At 36.4% G+C, this 25995-nt stretch overlaps 2 protein-coding genes across 2 annotated transcripts in view; both read left to right on the top strand.

Annotated features, from left to right (window-relative positions):
• Window positions 1-25995, top strand: part of LOC135319361 (ankyrin repeat domain-containing protein 26-like) — a 46598-nt gene that overhangs the window by 5863 nt on the left and 14740 nt on the right. The window contains 2 exon segments of the mRNA XM_064479248.1: window positions 129-266; window positions 5079-5148. Coding sequence (XP_064335318.1) covers window positions 129-266; window positions 5079-5148 — 208 coding nt within the window.
• LOC116151740 (ankyrin repeat domain-containing protein 26-like) lies at window positions 7735-12667 on the top strand. The gene is made up of 5 exons (XM_064479409.1): window positions 7735-7858; window positions 7947-8134; window positions 9407-9533; window positions 9942-10003; window positions 12511-12667. Exons 1-5 carry the CDS (start codon window positions 7849-7851, stop codon window positions 12622-12624), a joined length of 501 nt encoding a protein of 166 aa, XP_064335479.1. The 5' UTR covers window positions 7735-7848; the 3' UTR covers window positions 12625-12667.

The following is a 25995-nucleotide window of genomic DNA, read 5'->3' as shown; positions in this document are numbered from 1 at the left end:
CTCGAACATGTAAATTGTCAGTTCTCCAGGGGTGGGCAGGATATTAACTTGGTAAAATAGATCAAATTAACTGTTTAAGTGAAGCTAACTCAGTTCCTAAGGGTGAAGTTATCTCTTTTTTATTTTAGATCAGCGCTCATACTTGCTGTATTTCATGACTCACCGGACATAGTCAAGTTACTTCTTCAGGAAGGTGTTAGTCCCTATTCTCAAGATTCACACGGAATGTCTGCTGAACAATATGCTTATTCTAATGGGTTTGAACAGTAAGTGTTTACATTGAAATGCCAATTATCTCTTAACTGAGGTTGGAAATGACCTAACTGTTACTTGTTATGTGACAGGTGAGAGTTCCTAGTTGGGAGCAGGCACTTTGGGGATGGCAGTGAGACTCTCCACATCATCAGCTGGAAACCAGCAAAAGGCCAGACTAGTGAGATGGAGCAGTGGGCACAGGGTTCTTTATCTCAGGGTTTGTAAGACCTTTATCCTTAGGGATCCTACTGTTCTCCATTGCATTCCAGTGTAACCCCTGTGCATTGGGGGCACAAATAATGTCACATATCTGATTTTTCTAACTAATTCTTTGGGTCTTGAAATGTTTAGTTGAGCAGAAAATCCTGTATTTTCCTTTGGGGACTTTCTTCTATAATCTTCCTTTTGAATTTTCCAAGAGCCTAAGGGATTCCCTGAGATCACAGTGACAATCCTCTCCCACAAGGCATTGGGGCAGGGTGAGGGCATTCTAATCATTCTCTTGTTTCCCTTGATTCTGTTGCTGCAGTGTTGGTACTAAAACTGGTTTTAACAGGATCTCCTTGGCAGCTGAGTCTGGGGTCTGGACGTTGCTCTCTAAAGACCTTTAATAAAATTTTAAAAGAAGAAAAGGAAAAAGAAACTGGTCCTGCAGTCGGGTCACGATTGACCTCTGCTCCCGGGATGCCTGTGCTGATCCAGTTTCCGTGGTCTTCATGGTGATCGACACGTAAACTTCAGTGTGACAGCTTGTTTAGTTCTCATACATATGCTTGTATGAGGTCACATATTTATAAATAAATTTAGCTACAAATTATATAGTAGCTGAGGTGCCCTGAATTATAAACCATGAAGAACAGCTAATCACCATAATTTGTAACATTTTCCTGAAAACTGCCACATTTAAATATTACACCTGTGAAAGAAACACACATTGGGTTTTATTTGGGATTCTCAAGTAGTTCCTGCATTAAAGTTCAAGAACAAATTATTCCATTCTTCCACACTTTCTCTGAGCATCTGGGGGATACATTATCTCATTAAAACTTTGTAATACTCTTATGAGTATTAATAACTAACTGCCTAAGAAGACAGTAAGATCCCAGTTTTATAAAGGAAGACTCTGAGCTGAAGAGAAGCAACTTTTCTAGGAACAAATAGCTGTTGGTTATAGAGCTGGGACTTCTGAGTTCGAGACACTTTCCATATGTCAGGCTCACTCTAGATAACTTGCTGAGCTGTACTGCCCTCAGTTCATGACACTTCACTTTACTTTTTTTTCTTCTTTAATTATACATGCTAAATTTAAATGTTTGTAGATTGTACAAATTTGAAGTATATGGGACAATTGAAGTTTTGATATCTCTGATATTATCTGAAATAATCTAAGAATTTAATATATTTGGTAATTGTTTTTCATATTAGTATTCAAGTAGTAATATTTATTTATCACATTATTTCATATATAGCATTTACCAGCTGATTGTCGACTACAGAGAAGGAAAGATACCAAATACTCCCTCTCAAAATAGCGATCTGGGACAGAGTTCTGGTAATAAGTTACTCTTGTTGGTCCTACCATAGATAAGGAAGTAAGAGTGAGGAACTTTGGATAATGAAAGAGCAGTGAAAAAAGCCAGTGTGTAAATTTCATGTATGTTTTTATTTTTTAATTAAGTTTTTCTTAATGGTCTAATATTCAGAATTACCTAAGAAGTTAATTGTAGGTAATTTAAAATCTGAGACAATACTGTCTGAAAAGAAATTAATTTATTTAATCATAGCTCCTGAAATCCCATATTATATCTTTGTGTAAATAAGAAAAACTTTTTTTAACTTTGTTGTACTTTTCCTCTAACATTATAACAAGTTGGCCTTGTTATAGAACTGGATCTTTAGTTTTTATAGCGAATGGATTACATTGGGTAAATGAATGCTAGTTATTGCATAGTGATTAATCTCACTAAAAAAGTTACTGCCTTTAAAATGGAACTCAGCAGTGCCTTCCTGATGCTATAAACAAATGGCCAACAATTAGAACTGCACAACTGGGCCAGTGTGCAGCATACTAATAAGAGGTTGTTTTTTAAAGATACCTAGTGATAGCTCATAAGTCAGAAAAGCAGTGCCTTGTTGAGAAGCGCTGGTTACTTTTTGCATCATTGTACCAACAAGGTCTCACTCGGTTACCAATTTCATTCCTCATAAGTGCAGACAGAATGCAATATGTTGACTTCATGAGAGTGAGATGTTTTCTTCCTTTTTGGGGGGATACTTGTCTTGAAACTATAATTTTGTGAGGACAAGATTCTTTGTTGCCATTAGTTAAAGGGTTGTCATAATAAATACTCAAATAGCAGAACTCAGGACTCAACAAATTGCAATAAAAGCACAGAAGGGCTTCACATAAAAAAACAAAAACCAAAAAATGACTGTGTTGCCTAGATGTGACCCCTCGCTTGCTGTTCGGTCTGAACTGTGTGAAGGCACCTTAAACTTAGTACACCTCGATCAAGCAAAGAACGTCTGGTGCAGGAAATACAAACATGGAATAGACAGAGTTTTGGTCTTCAAGGTGCTCATAACACAATAGAGTTGTCCCTGGTTAGTGTCTGTATTTTTTTTTTAAAACAGGATTGTCAAAGAAAACATTCTTATCTGTGAATTCACCCACTTGACAGATGACTGTCAAGTGTGTTTTAGGTACTAAGCACCACTCTGACGTTACAGAATGCAAACAGGTCAAAAGCACAGCTCCTGGCCTCCAGGAGCTTGTTTCTGTCATCACCATTTTTATGATTGACTTGACTTTATTCTGTGCTTACTGTGTCCCAGAGCCCACTAGGACTTTGTAACTGTCTTTATGTATTTTTTATTGATATTTAATATGTACCAGATACTTTAAGTCCATGGTGAGGAAGGGAGTGTTTTAAAAGTGGGTAGGATGTCAGGTAAGCATGCAGAGCATGTAGAAGTTTGCCAGGGAAGGAGGCAGAAGGGCAGTGTTTGGTGGGCAGAGCATCTTTCAAGATTACATTTGGCAGAAAGGACAGCAGTGCAAACGCTAAGATGTGCCGGTGAACTTTGCAGGATCTATGACTTTCATTTTGTTGGTGCAAAAAGGATGCTGTAGGAATGGTTGGGAACGAGGTGACTAGCTAGCTCAGGCACGCTTCTGACAGCATTTCTAGTACTATAGGAAGGAGGAGGTCTGCTGTAGACCTTAGGAAATTTGTCAGAATGCTTTTAGCTGCAAATAATAATAGGAGACCTAAGTAACAATGGCTACAGCAACAGGAACCAGGGTTGTTTAGAAGGTTCGGTGATGTCATCAGGATCCCAGATGCTGTCCCTCCTTCAGCAGTGAGGCTGCTGGTGTTTGATGTCGCCTTTCCTGGTCTGCTGATTGGCAGCAGCCCCAAGCATCATCTTCTCACATGACAGTATCCGTAGGTGAGGAGGGCTGCTTCTCTCTGCATGTTTTCTGTTAACGAGGAAGAAAACAGAGAAGCTTCCGGTAGACTTCCCCTAGCATCTCACTGGCTGGGTTACATCACATGCTCATTCCTAAACCAGCCACTGGGGAAGGAGATGTAGTTACTGTGATGACCACAGAATAATCATTTCTCTTTTTGCAGCTGAGAATTTACCTTCTTCACATACTGGGGCAGAAAATACCCAAGAAAAGTTGCAGTTGTCCAGCAAGGACAATGAAGAAGACATGGTTGTCGAGCTGGGAGCCAGCAATGGCAGATGCACGGATTCACTGAAGAGTGTTGAGAAGAGTAAGAAAATTTGATTTGAGTCTTAGGGTTTCCTGGTTATGACACAAAGCAGGGATGCACAAGCTTTTTCTATAAAGGGCCAGAGAGTCAATATTTTAGGCCATGTGGTGTCTGTCACATCTACTCATGTCTGCCATTGCAGTGTGAAAACAGCCCTAGACCATATGTGAGTGAATAGGGATGACTGTGCCCAGATAACACGAGTCTGACAAAGCCAAATGGCAGGGTTGGTTTGTCTCATGGGTATCGTCCAGAAACACCATGCTATGTAAGTTTGTCATTGTCAGTTTATGATACTGATTCTACTAGTGATTGTCATTTTTTTGTGAGTCTTATAAAGTTTGGTTGGGATTTTGGTCCTTGTAAGCAGCAGTTCACTTTAAGATACTAAATTTTGATAAATACCTTTTTTTTTTTTAATAAATGTAAAGGAGGGGAAGTGGGTTTTATGCATTAATTACCCACCAGGAGTATACTCAATATTCACTCGAGTGTGTAGTCTCCAGGTGTGGTCCCAAAGGAATGCTTTTTAACAAAACATTGGTCTTATACTTTTAATATTCTGTATTTTTCTATTGCTGATACAAAATCTATTTTACTTTTCTCTTTAATTGAGATTTTAAGGGTTAAGTTTGCACCAAGGTTTGAAGATCTCTCTGTAAGCAGGTAGGATTTTGTGGATTTTTAAAAATTATATGGTGACTAAGGGAACACAGAGAAAAGAAACAAGGTTTGTTGAGTGTCCTACTCTGGGTTAGACACGCTGTTGTGCACTTCACATTTGTTATCTCATATAGTCACCGCAACAGCTTTGCAGAGTAGCTGTGCTGCTGTACCTTACTTCTAGTTAATTAGGCAACTGTAGTTCAAGGAGGTTGACTAGTTGACCCATGATTCCATGGTTAACAAGTAGTTGACCTGTGACTTGACCATCAGGCAGCCTGGCTCCCAAATCTGCTTTCTTATCCCTCAGCATAGACTTTTGTTTGTTTAAAGAAATGAACTCACTCATTTTTGATGTGTATTTTTGCTCCAAAGTGTTTCATCCATACCTGGTATTGATGATTCATGGCCTCCATCAGATGATGACGCAGATCTTGCTCCCAAGGTAAAGTGCTCTCTTGTGAAATTAATTTTTCTGCTCTGAATTTAGTTTTGTGTAATATTTACTCTTAAAATTTAGCAGTGGTCTGCCTATCATTGTTCTATGTTTGTGTTGGAAAGTTGGTCAGAGTAAACCATTTTATAAAAATATGACAGGTTGATTTTTTTTTTCTGTTTTTACTTTGGTAAATACTGAAGATGAGGCTGAAGCAAAATGGACCAGAAAATATATAGTGACAGGAAAACTGTGCTGTGAAAAGGTTTCCCACGATAGAGGAAGTGTGAAGCTTGGCCAAGGATAGGGGTTCTTTGACTTTTAAACCACACTGACGGCACTTGTATAATACTTGTGCCTCAGGGACACCTTCAGTGCACACAGCTACTTACTGTGATAAGCATGGGCTCTTCCTGGGGCCTTTCAGTTCCAAAACTTCGTGGCATGTGTCTTCCCCCCCCCCCCCTTGGACACTTTTTATTTTGGTAGCATAGAGTTTTTTAGGAAAGATTTTTTTTTTTTTTTTACTTTATTTCTATCTTTGGTTCTGCATTAAGACTAAAATAATAGTTTAAATTATAGAAATTTAGAAATTAAAATTCTGTTTCTCAAAACCCATATTATAAAGAGATTCCTCTGTGTTTCCTAAATTATCCCATTAAGAGTTTATTCAAAACTCTTCATCTAATTGAAGAATACATGTTTTCCCTAAAATAACAACCGGCTTTCAAAGTAGACTCTTAATAACAACCACATGATGAAACCTACTTCAGAATTCTTTTGTATTATAGTTTTAAAAAGTATGTCCAGTCTTTGTGTCCCATTCTAAAATTTCAAGTTTCAGACATTTTGTAGTATAGTTATTTACATATTCATTTTATAGCCCCTGTATCAGTATACGCCGCTAGAGAGTAGGAAACGTAATTGTGCATTTCCTGGAGCACCTAGAATAAGGTCTTAAATGTAAGAAGCATTTTAGTATTTTTTGAATGTGAATGCATGAAGAGACATGGAATTCTGTATCATGTTGCAGATAATATAACATGTACATTCTATCATAATGAAATCTATTTGATGGGACAGGTAATATAATAAGCTCACTATGTCATAATGAAATCTATTTGAATTCCAGAAATATGACTTAAATTTCTATTCCCTTTGTTTAGGTTGTAAAAGTTCAGTTGTTATGAGAGGAAATATGTCATAAATGCCGAGGAAATAGATAAGAAGTATATGATAACTAGGAAAAGGTTACAGTCTGTTTTTCAGTATCCACCAATTGTGAGATTAGAATTTGAGATGAAAACTTTTTAACCTTCTTTTTAGCCCCATCTCATGTTCCATTAAATATATCTTTTCAAGCTATATATTCTCCTTAGAATCCTGATTACCAGTTCTTTCTCTGGAAAGTTGATGTGTTAGAAACTTTTTAAAATCTATTTCTCTCTCTCTCTCTGATAATAATTTACAGCATTCAGGTAGTGAGAGACGACCATGTTCAACTGAGTGACTTATAGTAACAAAATTTAACTCTTACTTATAGTAGTGTTTACAAGCAAACAGTTGTAGAGTAATACAGGTCAGCATTATTGGGGATATACTATGAACAAAGGCCTTTGTTTTATATATATATTTTATATATCATATATTTTGATATCTTTAAAAATTTGCTGAAGAACAATATATATAATTGCATATATAATTTATATATTTTCACATAATAAAAAGGTAAAACAGAGGCTTTCATTGATAGTATGTCCCTAACAATACTGATACATCACTGATCTATTATATATAAATGCTGAAATATATATATTTCTCCACATACCTTGTTATACTTACATTTTCCTTTTTTTCTTGCCTTAAGTTTGTACTTGACTAGTCATGTCTCATGTTTTCTTTTCTTCCTCCTCCCCCAGTTTTTTTTTTAATGATTTGCCCCAAACCTAATATTTCTTTGCAGAAAACACTTCTTCAGTGTCTGTTCTTTCAGTCCATCTCACTCTGCCTCTGTGAACGTATTTAGTTACAGCTTTCTGTTTACTATGTGTGTGGCTTTCACTCATGAGTCATTGCCCTTCAGAATTACTTTTGTTTTTAATTCCTCTTTCTTAGAAGTAGCTGAATTTAAACAATCATTTGTCTTTAGCTTTTTGGCAAATGGAATAGAAGTAGCTTATACTGTTTGCTGTTCTAACTCATCCAAATAAGATACTGCTAAAAAGTAAACTCTCATATTTCCCCCATGAGAGATCATTCACACATATATAAATCATGCAAGCACATTTCAAAATAGAAAAATTCCTTTAAATTTCTTAATGTTAGTTTTTTCAATAGGACTCAAAACTGTCAGGGACAAGTTTTTGTTCTAGATCATTTTGTTCAAGAAAGTCATCTAATGGATACCATAGTGTTTGTATAGTAATCAATGAGGGGTAAGGAAAGTAACATTTTGGGACTCCTGAGATCATCTCTCATAATCCTCACCCCCATGAGAAGATGTAGGTTGGTAAAGGTCAGAACCAGGATTTGAATCCATATCTGAATGACTCCAAAGCCAGTGCTCTTTGTGTTAGATCATCTATGAATGGGGAATGTTATAATTATTTTATTCAATTTCATATTTGTTGTTCTTAAAGCTGTTATTTTCTTCTCTAGAAAGTCTGGCATCCAAGGTTCACAAACCCAATTCAGGCCTGGCAAGAACCCATGATAAACAGTGAGTTATTTGAAGAGTGTCCTTCTTGTGTTTTCACTGACTAGAAATTATAGATAATTTCATCTACCATACCTTGTTTTCACTACAGCAGAGGCAAAAGATGGTGTTTTGAAACCAGGAGCTAGCACCTCCTTTGAGGACAATAATTCTGATAATAAAAATGAAGATGTGGTTACAACCTTTCCCCAACCATCAACCGAAGTTCCAGGCTTTTCTCATCCTGCCTTCCCAGCACCGGAACCTCTCACGTCTTCAGCAGTCCTTGGTGTTACAGAGGTAAGTCGTTTTATTTTTAACTTTTTCTTCCTGTGCTTTTTCAAATACCGTCCCCCTTATTCTCATGGGGATGAAAATGATCCTACACAGAAATGGAAGTCCTCAAGATCACAATAGAAAACTGTGATAACAAGAGAGGCACATGTGCAGAACTGAGATTTGTAAAAGTTGGTGGCAATAAACAGTTCTCAACTGTGCCATTAAGAAAGGAAAGAATAAGAAAGCAGCTGAAAAGAACAGCTGGACGAGTATGAAGATGGGCAGGAGTACAAAGGGGAAGGATTCATTTAATAAGGACAAGATTAATATAAAGATAAATGAGCGTCAAAATGAGAGAGATTATTACACAAGCACAGCAGAAGTAGTGGGGTCACATGAGAGCAGGAGCTCTATGTACAAATTATGATGGAAATAATCTCAAATTCAAATTAAGAGAAGGAAAAGTCAGGTCATGGAAAATGCTCAGACTCTTCTGAAGGACATATAGCTGATTTTTTGAACAATGGAAAGAAAATTTGATCCTCACCTTTTTTCTTTTTGGCTATAGAAGTTTTTTTTAATTGATATGTAGTTGATGTACAATATTGTATGAGTTACAGGTGTGCAGTAAAGTGATTTGGTTATACATATATGTGTATATATCTAAATTCTTTTTTTCTTTTCCATTAAATTTTTTTTTACGAGATATTGAATATAGTTCCCTATGGAAGTTAGTTTTAACTTGAAGTTATTTCTTTTTTTAGAAATCCTCACATTTAAATTAATGAAGTGATGTCTTATATTTAATCTAGCAAATTTTGTCTCTCCATTCTGTCCCCAGTAACTGAGTTCTAGTTTTCCATGTGACTTCTCATGCTGTTTCACACCTCGACCTTCGGCTCCGGCTGCCCTGTTTAGAATCCCCTTCACATCCGCTCTTTGCAACGGGTCTGTCTTTTAAGACACAGTCTGGCCTTCCCAGCGTTCCCGGAGCTACTGACATGCAACAAATCTCTTCTCTCCTTTGTGCCTTTACTGTATCTCTTCACTTCAGTTGTAGAGCTGTTGAATGATACTTGTCTGTGTTGATTCATTTTCATGTGTCTCTACCTCTCCTAGAATATAGAGCAGAATCTTTTATATATATTGCCAGCTTCTCCCAGGATAATGCCTAGGTTCTGATGGATACAGTAAATATATGTTGTCTTCCTGACTGATTGATTGAATGACCAAGTGTAGGAATATGATATTTTCTGAAGTTGGATTTTTGTTACATTTTGTTTTGCTTTATAGGAAGAAGCAGCTAAGCCAAAAACTGGGGGAAAAGAGAATGGCACTCGGACTATTAAAAGTGTTCTAAAGGAGCAAGCAAATCATAAAAAATTGATTTCTATTGATGGAGCACACAAAAATGACAAAGGTGGTAAGCTAGTGTACATCTGTGGATTTTCTTCTATGCTTAAAAGCTAGTATGGTTGGAGGAAGGAGGGTATAACTCAGTGGTAGATCACATGCTTAGCATGCACGAGGTCCTGGGTTCAATTCCCAGTACCTCCATTAAAAAAAAATAAACTAATGTAAACAATCTGAAGTGTGTATATCCAAAGATGATAACCATTTCTTTTAAGTGTTTTTCTTTTGCCACCTTTCTTCATAAATATCCCAACTATGACCAAGTTTTCTTCCAGAAAATGCTTCAACCCTCTGAAATTCTTTCCTGCCACTTTATTTTATTGACATAGTCATGAATGGAGATAGACTTATATACGTATTTAAACTTCCCAGTGGTACGTGTTCTCATTAATGTATCTGTGACTGCATTTTGTAGGTGCAGCCTCAGCATTAGGATTAGGAGAAAAGGAAGGTGTGGAACCATCCTGGGATTCTGAGGTACTGTCTTCTATTATTATTATTTTCAAATATAAGCATTGCATGATGTTAAAACATAAATGGAGGGATGTTTTGACTTTACTTTCTCACTTTTGCATTTGCCCAGCAAAATTTTTCCCTCATATTTTTAACCTACACTTAGTAAAATCATTCCACGCTACATGTCATACCACTGCAGAGTGCACTTCTGTTAATTTTCCAGACTCACCTAATGAAATGGGTATATGTAGTGCAAAAACCAAGGCTTAGAAGTCACAGGGAATAGGTTTGGGCTCTGAAGTTACATTTTCTGAAAACTAATGAATTATTCTTGGTCAGCCTGTGACCAGATGTTTGTTTCTTTGTTATAAATGGATGTGTAAAACTCTTAGTGAGATTCAGAGAGAAACAAGTTGCATTAAAAAAAAAAAGTGTTTTTGTTTGTTTAACCACTTTGACCTTGAAAAGACAGTGCCTGTGACTTGAAAGTATTATTATGTTTGGATTGTCAGGTAGATCTGCAACGAACATTTCAGGAGAAGCAAAAGCATGGGGAATAGTAATAAATATGTGGGGTTAAAATACCAGCAGTTTGGTTGAGTGATGTTTTACTGAGGACAGCCCATTTTGGGCAGGGAAAATAGCGTACACTGAGTACCTTTATGGCGACCGGACTTGAAGGAAGCTAAGTGCAGGGTAGTGATGACCTATTCCAAGGTGACAGCCATGGAAAGAGGTCAGAAGAGCCTGAGCCCTTGGATCTTGGCAGCTCCTGCCTAGTGGCACAGCACTGTACTTGAAGTCAGCAGACGTGGTAGCATCCTGGTTCTGATCCACTGTGGGATCTTGGAAAAACTGGTCTGACTTGTTTGAATGTCAGTGACCTCATTCAAAAACATGGTACTGACACCTACCTCTCAGGTTATGTGTCATGAACAAAAATGTGGTAACAAATGTGAAAACACATTGTCAGTTGTAAAGGGTGCTATAGAAATGTAAGACAGAATGATGGCAGTGGCCACCAGTGACCTACTAAAATGTTGAGGACACTTTTTTAAATCTGAAGGATGATAAAATGGGAAAGTTAGAGTGGGCACGGGATTTCTCATTTGGGGTATGCTGAGTGTCGGTGGGCTGTTATCGGACATCTCCGATAGGTATGTAGTGCTTTGGTACTTGACGCCCTCTGGGGATTTTAGATGTTTTGAGCTTAAATAAATTCCTGTTCTTGAACACCAGCTATGCATCAGGCAGTTAGACACTGAATGTAGCAGTTGAGGGGTTAGGCTGTAGTGGCAGGAACAGAAGAACAAGTAAACAGGAACCGTTTTTCAGGGACAGTAAGTCCTTCATATAAGGAAAGTGGAGAGCTTTAGGTTAGACAACAGTGGGGGAGATTGCAGTTAGGACTGGGGTGGAGTAAGGGTGGAATTTATGTAGTCAGAAAAGAGCTGAGTGTGACCAAAGCTGCCAGGTGATGGACAGGAAGGAGCCAGTCACAAGAAGGTCCAGGGGAGGGATGTTCCGGGCAGAGAGAACAGCGGGTCCCGTCTGCTCATCACGGTGCTCCAGCATCTCGGAGTGGCCAGGAAGCAGCAAGTGGGTCCGTCCTTAGAATCACTTTTATTATCGTTGTGTGTAGAAAAGAGAATGTGCATCATAAGGGCCTGGCACATGCAGATGGTCACTAAACAGTGTTCTTATTCTTCCCATATTAAAGTAAATCTTATGGTACTTTTTTGAAGAGCTGCATAACTACATTTAAAATTTTTCTGGTGTTAATTTAAACATAAATGTTTTTCTTTCTAATTTGCTACCTTATTCAACTATTTTCCCTATCAATAAAAGTTTTATCAAATAATAGTTAGATTCTGCTAAGCCTTTGTTTACTGAAGTGTAGCAGTTTCCACAGTGTTCTGTTAATACTCAACATGACAGACTCCAAGGCTTCTTTTCATGCCAAGTATGTTATTTTAATACTAAAGACAATATCTGCCCTAAGAAACATTTTAAATTTATAGCATGTATACTTATTAAAGAATATAGTTAAATATGTATATTTTTAATTTTATTTTTTATTGAAGTGTAGTCAGTTTATAATGTTAGTTTCAAGTGTACAGCAAAGCAATTCAGTTATATATGTAAAAATACGTATTTTAAAAAAAAGTCCTCTTCTTTTGTCAAGGAATGCAAAATGGAGTTAGGTGTTTTGAAGTTAATTCTTTGTTGAAGTCTGCACATAAGTCAGTATATTGTCTGTGAAAATATTTGCTCTGGCTTTCCATGCTCAGTTTACAGAGTCAAAAGCCAACTGAAGATAAAAGATAGACTTGATCTCGAGAGTGTATTATGAAATTTTCTATTTAAATGTTTGGGTTTCTAGGATATGCTTATCTTGTTTTTAAATCTAATTGCTTTTAAAGTAGGAAATTAAAAAATAATAATAATAAGGTAGGAAACACAAGCATTTTCTTAGAAAGGGATTAGGAAATCTTTATGCAACTCATTATTAATATTAATTTTAACAGAGTACCTCCAAGATTCAACTACCGAACCATGTTGATCATTTATCTGGAGCTGCAGGTCAAGGAGAAAAAAATACATTAAATGGACAAATAGAAAGTAAGCACTGTATTTTATAAAAAAGTCATTTGACAGAATGTTGATTTAAAACATGAATTTGGATATATTCTCTCAGCCAAAGAAAATCACCTGTTGAATGTATAGTGAGGAAAAAAAGAGGAGAAAAGGAGGTAGATTGTATATCTTATCAGATGTCAGCAACAGATTAAACTAGAATGCTGTTTGAGGAGCTCAGTTGTTAGTTTTCTTTCAAGATGCTCTTTGACCTGAGGACAGTCAGGAAACCAGGAGAAAGGAAGGAGGGAGTGAAGAATGAGAGAGGCAGGGAGGAGGGGAGTAAATGAAGGAAAAGGAGGGGGGTCCCTGGCAGGAGGTGGTAATGTAGAATAGTTCTTTAGAAGAAGGAAGAGGAGTGTTTGAAATGAGATGGGTATGAAGTGAGCTTAGCTTCTTCCAGCACCAAAGCTTGTCCGGGAAGCACAGCAGAATATTCCACTTCCCCGCCCCCCTGATCATTAGGAAGGCGGTGAGGACTGCAGTACCTGATCACGCAGAGCTGGGTGTGCCTGCCGTGGGTGAGCACAGGCATGTGTGGTCAGCTTTAAATGTCCGGAACTTCGTGTCATTCAGCATGTTGCTGCCATATAGGATGGTGTCTCACAGGCCAACAGAAGAGTGGGAAAGAGGAAGAGAGCAGGGTGCATTCCGGGGAGGTCAGGAAAGCTGGAGCCTGGTAAAGAGTCTGTTGGAAAGTCTGCAACTTCTGATGCAGCTTTTGGGGAAGTGTTACAGTGAGGCGCGTGAGGCTGGATTTCAGAAGGATCAGTTAAGTCCAAGTGCTGTAGAAGCAGACTCGGTATAGACCGGAGTTTCTCAAATTTTACTCAGTCACCCAGTGAAAAGTGCACATTCTGAGCAGTGGGTCTGCATTTCTAACAAGCTTAGGAGATGCCCTTTTTGCCGGTCTTCAGACCATGCTCAGAGGGTAGACTTGTGTTTAGAGGAAACAAAAGAAATTAATAAGGTTCATTCCATAAATGTTAAAGTTGTTATTTTCAGTGAATACTACACAGGTTTTGAAATATAAAAGACTTTTAATATCTAATAATTCTGTGGCAATTAAATTTTATTTTTGATCATCAGATTTCAATATTGAAAACTCAGTATACGTTCTTTCTTGCATGAGTGGATCAAGAAACTTCGATGGCTAGAGGATCCAAGAAATGTAGGCATACCAATAGCCCATGTGTGTATGGAAAAAAAATGAATATTTTTATGAGCTATTATTCTACAAGTGTGTATCCAATCTGATCAATTCATCACACTTTCTCTGATGATAAGTGAATTTCACATTCAAATGAACTGCCATCACAACTGTGGACTTCCTAAATTATACGACAAATTGAAGAGCATGATAAATACTTGTAGTCTAATGGTGTCAGTCGCATTAAAGCTGTGCTGTTGCATTTTACCAACAGCTTTCACATTTGTCTTCTTGGAGCCATGATTTGTTCTTCTAATTAAAGCTCGCTTTTCTTCTCCTCAGGCAGCATGTTCACATTGGTATATGTGCACGTTTCTATGTTATAAAGTCATTTGAAACATAATCGTACTTTTGAAATCTTAACTGCATGTTTTGTTAAACCTATATTCCTGTTCTTTATTCAGTATCTATAATGGATTCATATTTCGGTCTTGTTGCTGTCCTAACTGCCCCTCAAAAACAAAACACCGAAACCTAATGTATTCATTTCCAAAGCAAGCATGAAGATTGCGCTCAGTACTAACTCCGCATGAATTGATAGTTGGCTTTCATATTTACATGTAATTGATTATGTGTCCCTTTTGGCTTTTAGATTCTACTGAAATGCATCCTCACTTGAAGGTAAAAACTTTTATACTCTTATCTTGATTTTTTTTTTTTAATGAGGGTACTGGGAATTTAGCCTAGGACCTCATGCACTGCTAAGCAGGCACTCTTCCACTGAGCTAGACCCTCCACCCCTTGAATTATTGCTACAGATTGTATCAAATGTACATTATTAATTGGTTTGTTTCAAAAACCATTCAGCCTGCAGTTGGAGTGAAAAATTCTGTTCCTAATAAAACAGGAGGAATGAAGAATTTACAAACATTCAAATCAGGTAAATTTTGCAATACAAATTTAACTCAAATGAAGTACAGTCTTCTTATTCCTAATTCCTTTCATTTTTTTCAAATTTAATTGAAAGATGACATAAATAAGGCAGATGTTATTATTGGCATCCATGATTGAAAAAAATATATAAGCATAAGAAAAAGATTTTTTAAAATGTCAGCTTTGACTCAGATGTTTCTATTGATTTTGGGAGACACTGAAGTGCTCAATTTGGAATCCCTATATTTCTTAGGGATTCTGAGAGATTGATTATTAAGTTCTAAGGTTTTTCCAGAGATTTAAAATGCTTAACTGAATTCTGACCTTTACATAGGGTAAAGCTTCACTTGCTAACATGTCAGTCATATTTCACTTTAATTATTTTAGTGCTGTCACATTGATGATATTTATTTATTTCTGTATTTATTTATTAATGGAGGTCCTAGGGATTGAACCCAGGACCTTGTGCATGCTAAGCATGTGCTCTACCACTGAGCTATTTCCCTACCCCAAAGATCTTAAGCCAACTGGATGTTTTGATTAGCAGTGTGTGGGGTGGAAGGGGTGGTGTCTTTGATTATTAAAAATGATGGAAGTAATTAGTCCTACCTTAATATTTGGTAGACACGATATTTTAAAACAATAATCCTGAAAGTTTTGGGGTTTAGGATTCTTTTTATACTATTAAAAATTGAGAATTCTGAAGAATTTTTAAGTGGGATTGTATCTATTGATGTTTAGTATATTAGAAAATAAAACTGAAAGATTTAAAATACAAGCACACACAAACATTCCATTAGCCATTAGAGCTATGATGTTATCACCTGTCATGTATCTGGAAAACTCCTCCACTGCACACTTAACAGAGAATGAGAATGAAAATAGCATTCAGTATTATTGTGAAAATAGTTTTGACCTCATGGACTCCCTAGATGGAGGGAACTTGGGGCTCCAGGGCTTCTCAGATGACATTGAGAACTGCTGTTTTAAACAGGGTTCATGGATGTGAAATGATAAAGGGGCCCTTGTGATGAAACGGGCTTTAAATTTCACTTCTACATTTCTTACCTTTTTTTCTTTAACTTGTCTTAAAAAGTGTAAATCTGACAACTTAATTCTTTAAAAAAAGGACAACATTTTTTGTTACATATTTCCTGTCTCATGGCACTCTGTACTGTTTGGATCTAGTTTGTACCTAGACTTATCCTATTTTTATATGGAAAAAATTAGTCACTCAAGGCTATCCTTTCTTAAATAAATTTATGATGTTTATCCAAGCCTTAAGGAAAGAATTCTGAAGATATTGATACATTGAGGAAAGACTGGCTCATTGTAATTAAAGTAGTACCATTCAGTAAGTTTTCTTAAAGCCCATGTCTCTAGGACACAATACTGCCATGCATATTTAAACGTCCAGTAAATGGCTGGTTAGACATACATTTTGTTAATGAAAAAATTCATATGTTGAAGAATCCTAATTATTCATAAAGCTCTTATGGAATATAGACTGTTTAATAGAGAGTGTGAGTGAATCCAAATAAGAAATACTAGAGAATTAAAAGTAGAAAAAAGAGAGACAGTGGTTCCCTATGTGAACAGCAGTGACATGTAAAGCACAACCAGCTGGGAAGGAGCAGTGTGTTTGGGGGGAGAGGAGGATGTGGGGCTGTGGATGTGGGGCTGCTGCTCTGGAAAGAGAATTCGTACAAGTTAGTCAAGCTTGTATTGTTATTCACATTCTAATAAGTGGAAACTTTGTTTTCGGACTCTTCAGACGGGGATTCTACTAGTTTGAGACCCAACAATGCGGCTGGTCAAAGAGCCCAGCACTTGAAAGTCGATAAATGTCCGTTGGTATCACAATCAGTGACCACAGACCAGTCAGCACCCACAGAACTGAGGCAGACGGCCCTAGTAGATAAAGACCAGATGAATATTGGAGCCGTGTCTCTGTCAGAAAATGCAGTGCTCTGTGGCCTGCGTGAATCACAGCTGCCAGAGAACAGCAGCAGCAAGGAAGGTAATAAAGCAGCACAGAGAGCTAGATATTGTCCACCTGTGCGTGGCTTCACCACACTCTGACTTTGCAGAAATCACTTTGTGGCAGGATCTCCTTTGTGTTTACTCCTTTTATGCAACCTACAACCAGACAATACCTTTTGGCATGACATTTACATTTATCCTCTGACCAAAGCAGCATATTAAATAGCAAAGAGGGTTAGGAGAAAGTAAGTTCGTTCAGACTAGTATTTAGCACACTCCTGAGAGTGGGTAGGAGGATGATGTCTAGAGCTTTGTGACTAGTTGGGAAACCTAGGTGGACATCCAAAGATTCCCTTCTCAAAGTATGGTTTCTTAGCTTTATTTTTATCTTGCTCTGAATTTATAAGTATTAGTTGTAGCTATATTCAGTGTAACTGAAAAAGAATCTCTGCAAATAAATATCAAAATATTTCTAGTATATTCTATGACTTTCTGTATTTTAGAAGTGGCTTTCCCAGTGGTAGCGGCAGTCATTGGGAATTTGCTACACAGAACCTCCTTCTTAACTGTCCACATAGTATATCAGCTTGTTTTATTATTTTTGATGGATTGATAGGTCAAAAAGGATATTGGTTTTTAAGGAGTGCTTTATCACTTAAAAAGAATATATGGACTATCAATTCTAGTTCTTCTAGGATACCCAGTCTGTTGGTTAACCACATCTAATATGTGTTCTACTTTATATACCAATTAATTTAGTACCTTAATCAGTGATATGATCAGAGCTGTAGTAATAAATTGTACAATATTTTTTCTACTCCTATAGTTTTATCTTCTTTTCTTTCCTTATCTGTAGAATTAATGTCATATTTACAAAAGATTCTCAATTATCTTCTATAGTAGTGACTACAAGCTATAAACTCAAAGTTTTTTTAAACCAAACAAGTGACTTGTTTGCTCTTGTTTCTTCATGAGCTTGGGAGATCCAGAAAGCAGGACTTAAGACACCTACATGAGCTCCCTCAACACGGGAAAATGTGAAACAGAAAAACTACAACAGAAATAGAAGCAACTGAAAATAGTTCATGCAGATCATGTCTCTTCTCAGTTGATATCTTTTATAAAGTAATAAACAGAGTCTAGTTCTCCAGGGACCCAGTAGTCATGCATTTATTTATTTAATAAAGATTCTGTGCTGGGCCCTGATAATCTTAAATCCTAAATATTTCTGGAAACATTCCCTCAGTTCAAGCCTGCATCTTATTTTTTTTTTTTTTACATTATCAATTCCTTCAAATTTGTCTCCCTCCATTTATTTTTATGCCCTTTAAATTCATCCCTCCTGCAGCACGTAGAGTGATCTATCTCAAATGCACACATGACCATGAAACACTCTTTAAAGCATATTAATGTCCAGGCACCTTACAGGGACAGGTAAGGCTTTCATGGTCTGACTTCTGCCTGGCTCTCCATCTCTAGCGCCCTCTGTCTGTCCTTTGCTCTGGTGTTCTGAGCTGCTGGTGGTGCCCTCCTCACCTGCCCTGTATTTCACACAAATATTGACCCTCTCGTGTGCATCTCTCCCTTGCTGCCCAGCCTTGCATGCTCTCTTCCTTTCCTGACCCGCGTTCCTGGGAAGCTGGCTGACCTCACTGTTGAAGTCTTAGCTCAGGCATTCTCTCTAGAAAAGCCATCCCTGACACCTTTTATCCACATTCTTCTGTAAACTCCAGTGCCTACTGCTAAAGCAGGAACTCAATAAGTAATTATTGAGTGAAATAAATAAAGACTGTTTATACAAAGGTACTTTTAAGAGTTTGTCCTCTACAGCATAGGAGCAAAGAGGATAGACATGTAAAGAAATAGTTTACAGCTCAGCTGATGAAGATACACTAGAAAAATCTGTGAAGTACCAAGGTAGCTCCAAGGGAAGAGATCCCTGTGTCTCGTAGAAAGATAGCTGTAATCAAGGAGGACTTCACAAAGCAGGCTGAGTCTTAAAAGAGGAAAAGGAATTTGTCAGAACAATAGAGGGAAACATTTCAGATTAAGGAAAGATAAAAGCATAAAAAGTAACAGTAATTTTGGGGACCATGAATAGCATTGCTCTTGAAGCTTGGTATGTTGTTAAAAAGGTAGTTAGGAGGTAGAGAATAGAGTCTATTGTGACTTTGTATATTTCTAGTGTATTTTTAAATTTTTTTCTCTTTCTCTTTGCTTTGTTCATGTCTGGTGGATGAATTTGCAAATGAAACTTTGAAATGTTTATGTGCCTTTAACCTGGTAACATCTAGTATTTCCCAAATACTTTGTTGAAGTTTTAGATAATTAGAAGTATTTCTTAAAGAAGTAAATGTTCAGCTAAAGATTAAGCTTAATTTAAACTGTCAATTGATGAAATGCTTTTTTATCTGTTTTTATGAAGATGATGCCTTTCATCTAGCTGTTCCAAGTAGTTAACTTTAATTACGCATATTCATTTTCCAGCAGACCTAGACTTAGAAATGGCATCTGAGGAAGAGCAAGAAGGACGTGATGGGAGTGAAAACAACCAGTCACAGGTATGTAAAACTGTAAATTTGAATTTCGGGTTTAATATTGTTTTCTGTGCTTTAATAACACAGTTCAAAAGAAATTGCCTTTCAAACTAGACTTTTAGAGTCAATAAATAATTATTTCATATTTAGTTTTTAATAGCATTTTATCTAGTTACAAAGCTTAAAGTATTGTTAGGGTCTATAATAACTTATAGTTAAAATTTATCCTTGGAATTGAGGCAAAAAACCTTCCTGAATATTGTTTACTTCTTCCATTTTTATAACTTCTTCACATGATAAAGAAGGTGATATCAAATATTAAATCATGTGATTAAGTAGTTGAAATTGTAAACAATATAGCAGTGATGGCCACTGAGTTAGTTTCATGTAAGGAACAGTCATTCCCAGTGGTCCAAAATTTGCAATTTCAAATTGCAAGTCATTGATGCCAAGATGAAAGATTTCTTCTGTCTTGTGATCTCTATGTATTTGATTTCAGAATCTACAATCAGGGAGAGAATAGGGGTCATAGAGTCAACCCAACTGCCTATTAAGAGAATCAAACCTTCCAGGATTGGACATTTGCTCTTAGGGAACAAACAAAACCTTTCTAATTTATTTCATTTCAGGGTTGGAAATCAGTAAATATTATTAAAAATTCTTTTATTCACTCTCACTAGTGAATATTAGAGTATAATACACCTGGATGGATGCAGAGAATACATATTGAGATATATCACTATCATACTATATAGTTTGCATTAAAATTTAGGAATTTTTTCCTCTTTCTGATTGATGTTAATTGATTCCGGCTCCTAATAATTTGCAGTTTGCCTTTTCTCCAGTTATTAGTCCTTTTTAAAAAATCTTTACATGCACTGGAGGGGCTCACTATTTAAGGTATGAGAGGTGAAATATTTTTTAGTGAGGAAGCCTTTGTAATGTTAAAAACCTAATCTCTAATTCTTGGTAGATTTAACATGTATGAATTGTTTAGTTGAAACAAACAGTGACAAAGTTAGGTTTCTGAGTTCCTATTTTTCTCCTATTTCAAGGCTAAGGCAAGTTATTTTTCACTTCTTAGTTTGTGAGTAGCCAAACATAGATTAAGAAGTTTGCTAAATTTTAATTATTTTCTAATTTTTCTTTATCCGTACTTGACTACTTAAGGATAAATGTGTTTTACAAGCATGTACTGTGAAAGAAAAGAAATCTGAAGGTCATATCAGGCAGATTAATCTTTCACCTGTGCATCTGCAAAAAATGCCTGGAGAACCAGGAATGAATAAGGAACAGGACAGAAAGGACGTACCTGTATCTTCAAAACATTCTTGTGTGGAGAAGCATGAGGACATGTGGGTCAAAAAAGGCAAATTAGACTGGAAAAATAATACAAAATTTATCACAAAGAAGTTAAATCAGAAAGTCAGTAAAATCCGTGAAAAATGGAAAAAATTACTGTTCATCGTAAGGCAGAGTCACTACATGACAACTCTGAACTACATGGTGACTTAAAGGAACTATCTTCCAATGTGACAAATAATATATGTGATTCTGAGGAAAAAGATGCACCTGGAGCCTCCGTCTCTGTAGGATTCCAGGCATTCCCTCCACACGAAGAGCCCAGTCTTGAAAATGTTTTTCCATCTTACTCCAAGTCTGGTTCAGCAAAGTATGGCTGCCAGTCATCTTCAAAACTTTATTTAAATGAAAATAAGTTAACTGAAAATGGTAAACCAGACACTGAACATGTTTTTAATAAAAAATGAGGAGGGTTTTTTATAACAATAGAGCAAATGAAGTAAGGAACCTAGTCCGACTTCTGGTGGAAGAAGACCAAGAATTTGACACAAAAAGAAAACAGAAAAGGAGCCAGAGTGCTCCCTGGAAATCAGACACTGGACACGTACCTCAGGTCAGTGACCCAGAAAGCCTTTTTGGCCTGTGGCTTTCCCGCCCTGGTGAGATGAAACACATGATTCAGATAAAAAGTCACGCTATGTCTGCTGTTTCAAATACTTATAAGAAAACCAAACCAATACAAGACCAGCTCCAGAAGCCATTGCTTGCAGATAACTGCGGTGCTAATAACTCTAAAATCATGGACCCCGAATTAGGAAATGTGAGTTCTTCTCCATCAAATGGTAACAGAACAAAGTATATCTAAGAGTTACACCAAGATATGCAAAGGTTTAAGAATGAGGTAGGCATGTTACAAGTAGAATTCCTGGCTTTGGAAAAAGAAAATTCAGCTTCAAAAAGAGGTAGAGGTTCCTATGCTGCTACTCTGTTTTTTCTCTTTATCAATCATCTCTTCCGTTCTGATCCATATCTGATCTGATTTTACACTTAGGAAAATAGCTTATGTATAAAATGGGGGTGATCTAAATATGTAATTGTGTAGAAACAGACTATTTCTGCCATCTAAATAACAGGAATTCAGGGAAGTATTTTCCTGGGTTTGGTTCCTTAATCAACATAAGTCTCTGTGTCAGTCTTTCATATGAAGTGGGAAAGTAGTTCAGCTGTGTGCCACGTGACCTTCTGAGCCAGAATAAATGCAAGTGAAATGGCTTAGGAAATATAATAAGCTCAAGGTTTGTTTGTTTGTTTTTAATCTATTGGCTTAAATATAAGTTGCATTTCCATAGAATGGGAAGGAAGCAGTGACTGAGAGAAGGGATATAAGCACACACTCTCACTAAACTGATCCATTCATTGTGCTTTAGTGAGTGTGGGCTTAACTGTCTCACTGATCACTGGACACTTAGAATTCCATCATGGCCACTTTGAGATGTTCTAAAGAATATGTGCTTCCACATATTCTTGAATCACCACTCTTGGGTGTTTCTGTTGAGTCAGACCCTTACATTGTATTATTTAACAAAATGTAGTAAGTTTTGACATGAATGATTTTATCATATAGGTAGTATGAACCCTCAGCAAAAAAAAAAAAAAAAAAAAAAAAAAAAAAAAAAAAAAATCAGTATTTATCTCCAAAGGAGAAAACTTGAGTTTTGAGATGCACTGAATGGTTTTCTTTACTTCTAGTAGTAGATTTTTAAAATGTGTGTGTGTGTTATTTTGTGTGAGTGCAAAGAGTGTGAAAGATAGAAAGAAATCGGAAGGTGTTCTCCTTTAATAGAAAAAGGAGATGAGCCCTGCCACCAGCTCTGCCAAAGTCACACTTTTAACTTATCTGATCAATTTGATGAATTTATTTGGTAGCTTATTAGATTCAGTGTTATAGAATTGTATCATCTCTTTTGACACCGTGAAATGCTGAAGATTGCTGCTTTAGGGGCTTTGGACAAATCACTTAACCTTTCTTGGTTGTGTTCCCATTATCAGTAGACAGCGGGGCTAAAGTAGATCACTCATTACTCCTATGCCCTCTAGCTACAAAATGGTCATGGTTATTGAATGCGAAATTGGGGAGCATTATTCCTATTCCAGAATTCCACACTAACTGGCAATTCATCAGTTTCACTCTGCTCCTTTCGGTAAACTTGGGTTTATATATTTTATTAAACACCACTTTTTTGATACCCCAGGATCCAAACGAAACAAGAATTATAAAAAGTAGTGGGGAAAGGATAGCTTTAGCACAGAAAGGAGATTGTTTCCTTTCTGTTACTGAATCACCAAGGTGTGACATCTTCTAAATCTGGCTGTTTAATACAAAATCTAGGTGGCAAAGACAGAAGAGGACAAATTTTATGCCTTTGTCTTTTTATTTCTCTGTCTCTGCCATTCACATGCAGAAGAGTGGATGTAACAGCACAACATTAAGAAAGCCCTTTTAAAATTTTGGAAATTCTGTTTCTTTTCCTCAAACAGAAAGAAGCAGAATTTACAAACATTTCAATGTCTTGAAATGATAAAATTAAAATAAGCACAAAAATATTTTAATCAATTGAAATCAGGGCAAACTCTGAGTCAAGTGATAAAATGAATGAAAACAAAGTGTTTATCATGAATAAAGTAATAATTACCTTTTGTATCAAACTTTCACTAAAGGTTAAAGGAGAAGAGAACAGGAACAAAAGTGGTGAACTGAAAGGATCAGAAACCATGTGTGATGGCAACTGTTATAAAGGACTAACTCAGCGGAGGAAGAGGGGAAAAACTGATGACAAGCAGTTTCCTGCTCTGCAGAAAGGAAATTCTGATAGGTAAGCCTATATCAGTATTCAACAGTAGATAATTATTATTTTCCTAGTATTCAGAATTTCTTCCCACACTCATCTCTGTACTTGCTTCCATGTATTTTGCACTCTTCCTTCCAGGTTCCGAGGACAATCCTAGAAGCCAAATGCCTAATCTTTGTGCTCACATTCTAATCTCTTAGGTAGAATAATTTCCTCCTGTCTCTTTTGCTCATGACCTGTTTATTTCCCCTCTTCTGTAAAGCCTTCCTTATGCTCACTTATTACTTTCCATATCAGCTTTTGCGTATCACATTTTATCATAATTGTATATCTGTCTTTGAAGCAAGAATTTGTATTTCCTTGCCTATGGTTGGCACTTGATAACCATTTTGTGAATTAATAAATGACTGAAAATGGGTAAGAGTTGGAATTTTACAAAAATTGTTTTTTAAAAATTTATTAGTAGAATTATTTTTTAAAAATTGGCTTTTTTATGGATTGTTTTAAAGTAGCTCTCCTGGCTTGCCTATGAAGGAAGTAAAGAAGAATGAAAGTGGAAAATGGACATTACAAGCATCTGTGACTTCACATGTATTTGAGAAGACTGCCTCACTGGCTGGTGGTCTCCTACACATGAATGACAACAGCAGTTTAAGTGAAGGAGATCTAGGTCATGGCAGGGAAAATCTACAAATTCTTTATTTCTAGGTGAAGGCATATTGGCAGTGATTACCTTCTCTGGAAATAGAACAGCATCATATAGTGCAAAGGCTAAGGCAAGAGATTTCTCAACTATCAGAGGAACACTGCCAAAAGGTTAAGATGAGGACAAGTGCTTTGACCAGAAGTAGTTTCAATAATACGTCCCCATGGAAGCCGGGCTGCAGTGAATCGGTCTAAACAGCCCCTTAGAGAACATTCACTGGGAAGGCAGGAGAGGACTGGGTGACAACTGAAGGGGGACGTGGGGCTCGTGGGGGTTCCCTTTTTTTTAATGATAAGATGGTAGTTTGTAGAGCATGTCTCTATGCTGTTGGAATTGATTCCGTAGAAGACACGTTTTTCAGTTTAACCTTGTTTGCATTTCCGATATTAGAAAGTGTACTGATTGTATTACATTATCTTTAAAATATTGTAGTAAACTTCTATTCACGTATAGTTGTTGTAAGGGCTTATTCATTGGTTCTGAAGTGTAATATTTTTACACAATTGAATATGCAGATAATAACTTTAAAGTTACACTGTTGTACATAGATTTTTAAAAATTGTATACTCATAATAACTATACACACACTTAGGCCATACTGAATAGGGTTTAATCATTCCTTGATGATTCTAGATATTATAGTGTCTTTGACAGTATCATCATCGGTGGCTATGGTTTTGTATGCTATTGTAAAATATCAGATTATATTAACTTAATATTTGTTTAGATTCTAGGAAGAAGGGGAAGATTTTGTTTATATACAATAGAATAATAAACTATTAACAATCTATCACAGATGATTACTTTTGGATTACTAAGTTCTAAATTACAAAAGCCATCATTCCTGTACCAAAAGTGTCATTAACATGTTTTGTTTGCTCCATAAGGACATGTCAAATGCATGAACAAACAGCTGAATCGATAATGAATGACCGCTGATTAATTTCTTTAGCAAAAGCAAATCTTTATTGAAAGTTGATTTCCAGTATTGCCTAGGTCTAAAGTCTTTTTATTTTTAAAAAATAGATATTAAGATTCAGAAATTCTTATTACTATTATTTTAACTTTTTCAATTGAGTCATAGTCATTTTACAATGTTGTGTCTAATTCCAGTGTAGAGCACAATTTTTCAGTTATACATGAACATACATATATTCATTGTAACATTTTTTTTGCTGTGAGCTACCATAAGATCTTATATATATTTCCCTGTGCTGTACAGTATAATCTTGTTTATCTGTTCTACATTTTGAAATCCCAGTCTGTCCCTTCCCACCCCCTGCCCCCTTGGCAACCACAAGTTTATATTCTATGTCTATAAGTCTGTTTCTGTTTTGTATTTATGTTTTGTTTTGTTTTTGTTTTTAGATTCCACATATGAGTGATCTCATATGGTATTTTTCTTTCTCTTTCTGGCTTACTTCACTTAGAATGACATTCTCCAGGAACATCCATGTTGCTGCATATGGCATTATGTTGTCAGTTTTTATGGCTGAATAGTATTCCATTGTATAAATATGCCACATCTTCTTTATTCAGTCATCTGTTGGACATTTAGGCTGTTTCCATGTCTTGGCTATTATAAATAGTGCTGCTGTGAACATTGGGGTGCAGGTGTCATTTTGAAGTAGGGTTCCTTCTGGATATATGCCACAGAAATTATTATTTATAACTATACCTAGACATAGAATAATAATAGAGATTCATTTACTATGTTAGTTAAAAATACTTAAAAATAAATATTACTTTCTTAGTATATTGTGAAATGCAAGTATTGAAGCCAGATTGCCTGGGTTGGAATTCTGGGCAGACATAGGGGCTTCGGCAAGTGACTTAGCCTTTCTGTGCCTCATTTTCTTCCTGGGTAAAGTAGTTAATGTATTACCTACCTCCCAGGATTGTTGAGAGGATTAAAA

Source organism: Camelus dromedarius, chromosome 26 (genome assembly GCF_036321535.1).
Source record: "Camelus dromedarius isolate mCamDro1 chromosome 26, mCamDro1.pat, whole genome shotgun sequence".
Taxonomy (NCBI): domain Eukaryota; kingdom Metazoa; phylum Chordata; class Mammalia; order Artiodactyla; family Camelidae; genus Camelus; species Camelus dromedarius.
The sequence above is the reverse complement of the archived record's forward strand: the minus strand, read 5'-3'. Positions and strand labels throughout refer to the sequence as shown.

Bases quoted from the DNA above. Each gene is read 5' to 3' on its own strand.
- LOC116151740 (XM_064479409.1), top strand. The intron at 8,135-9,406 runs GTAAGTCGTTTT...TTTGCTTTATAG, and splicing joins CAGTCCTTGGTGTTACAGAG to GAAGAAGCAGCTAAGCCAAA. The intron at 10,004-12,510 runs GTACTGTCTTCT...TAATTTTAACAG, and splicing joins AACCATCCTGGGATTCTGAG to AGTACCTCCAAGATTCAACT.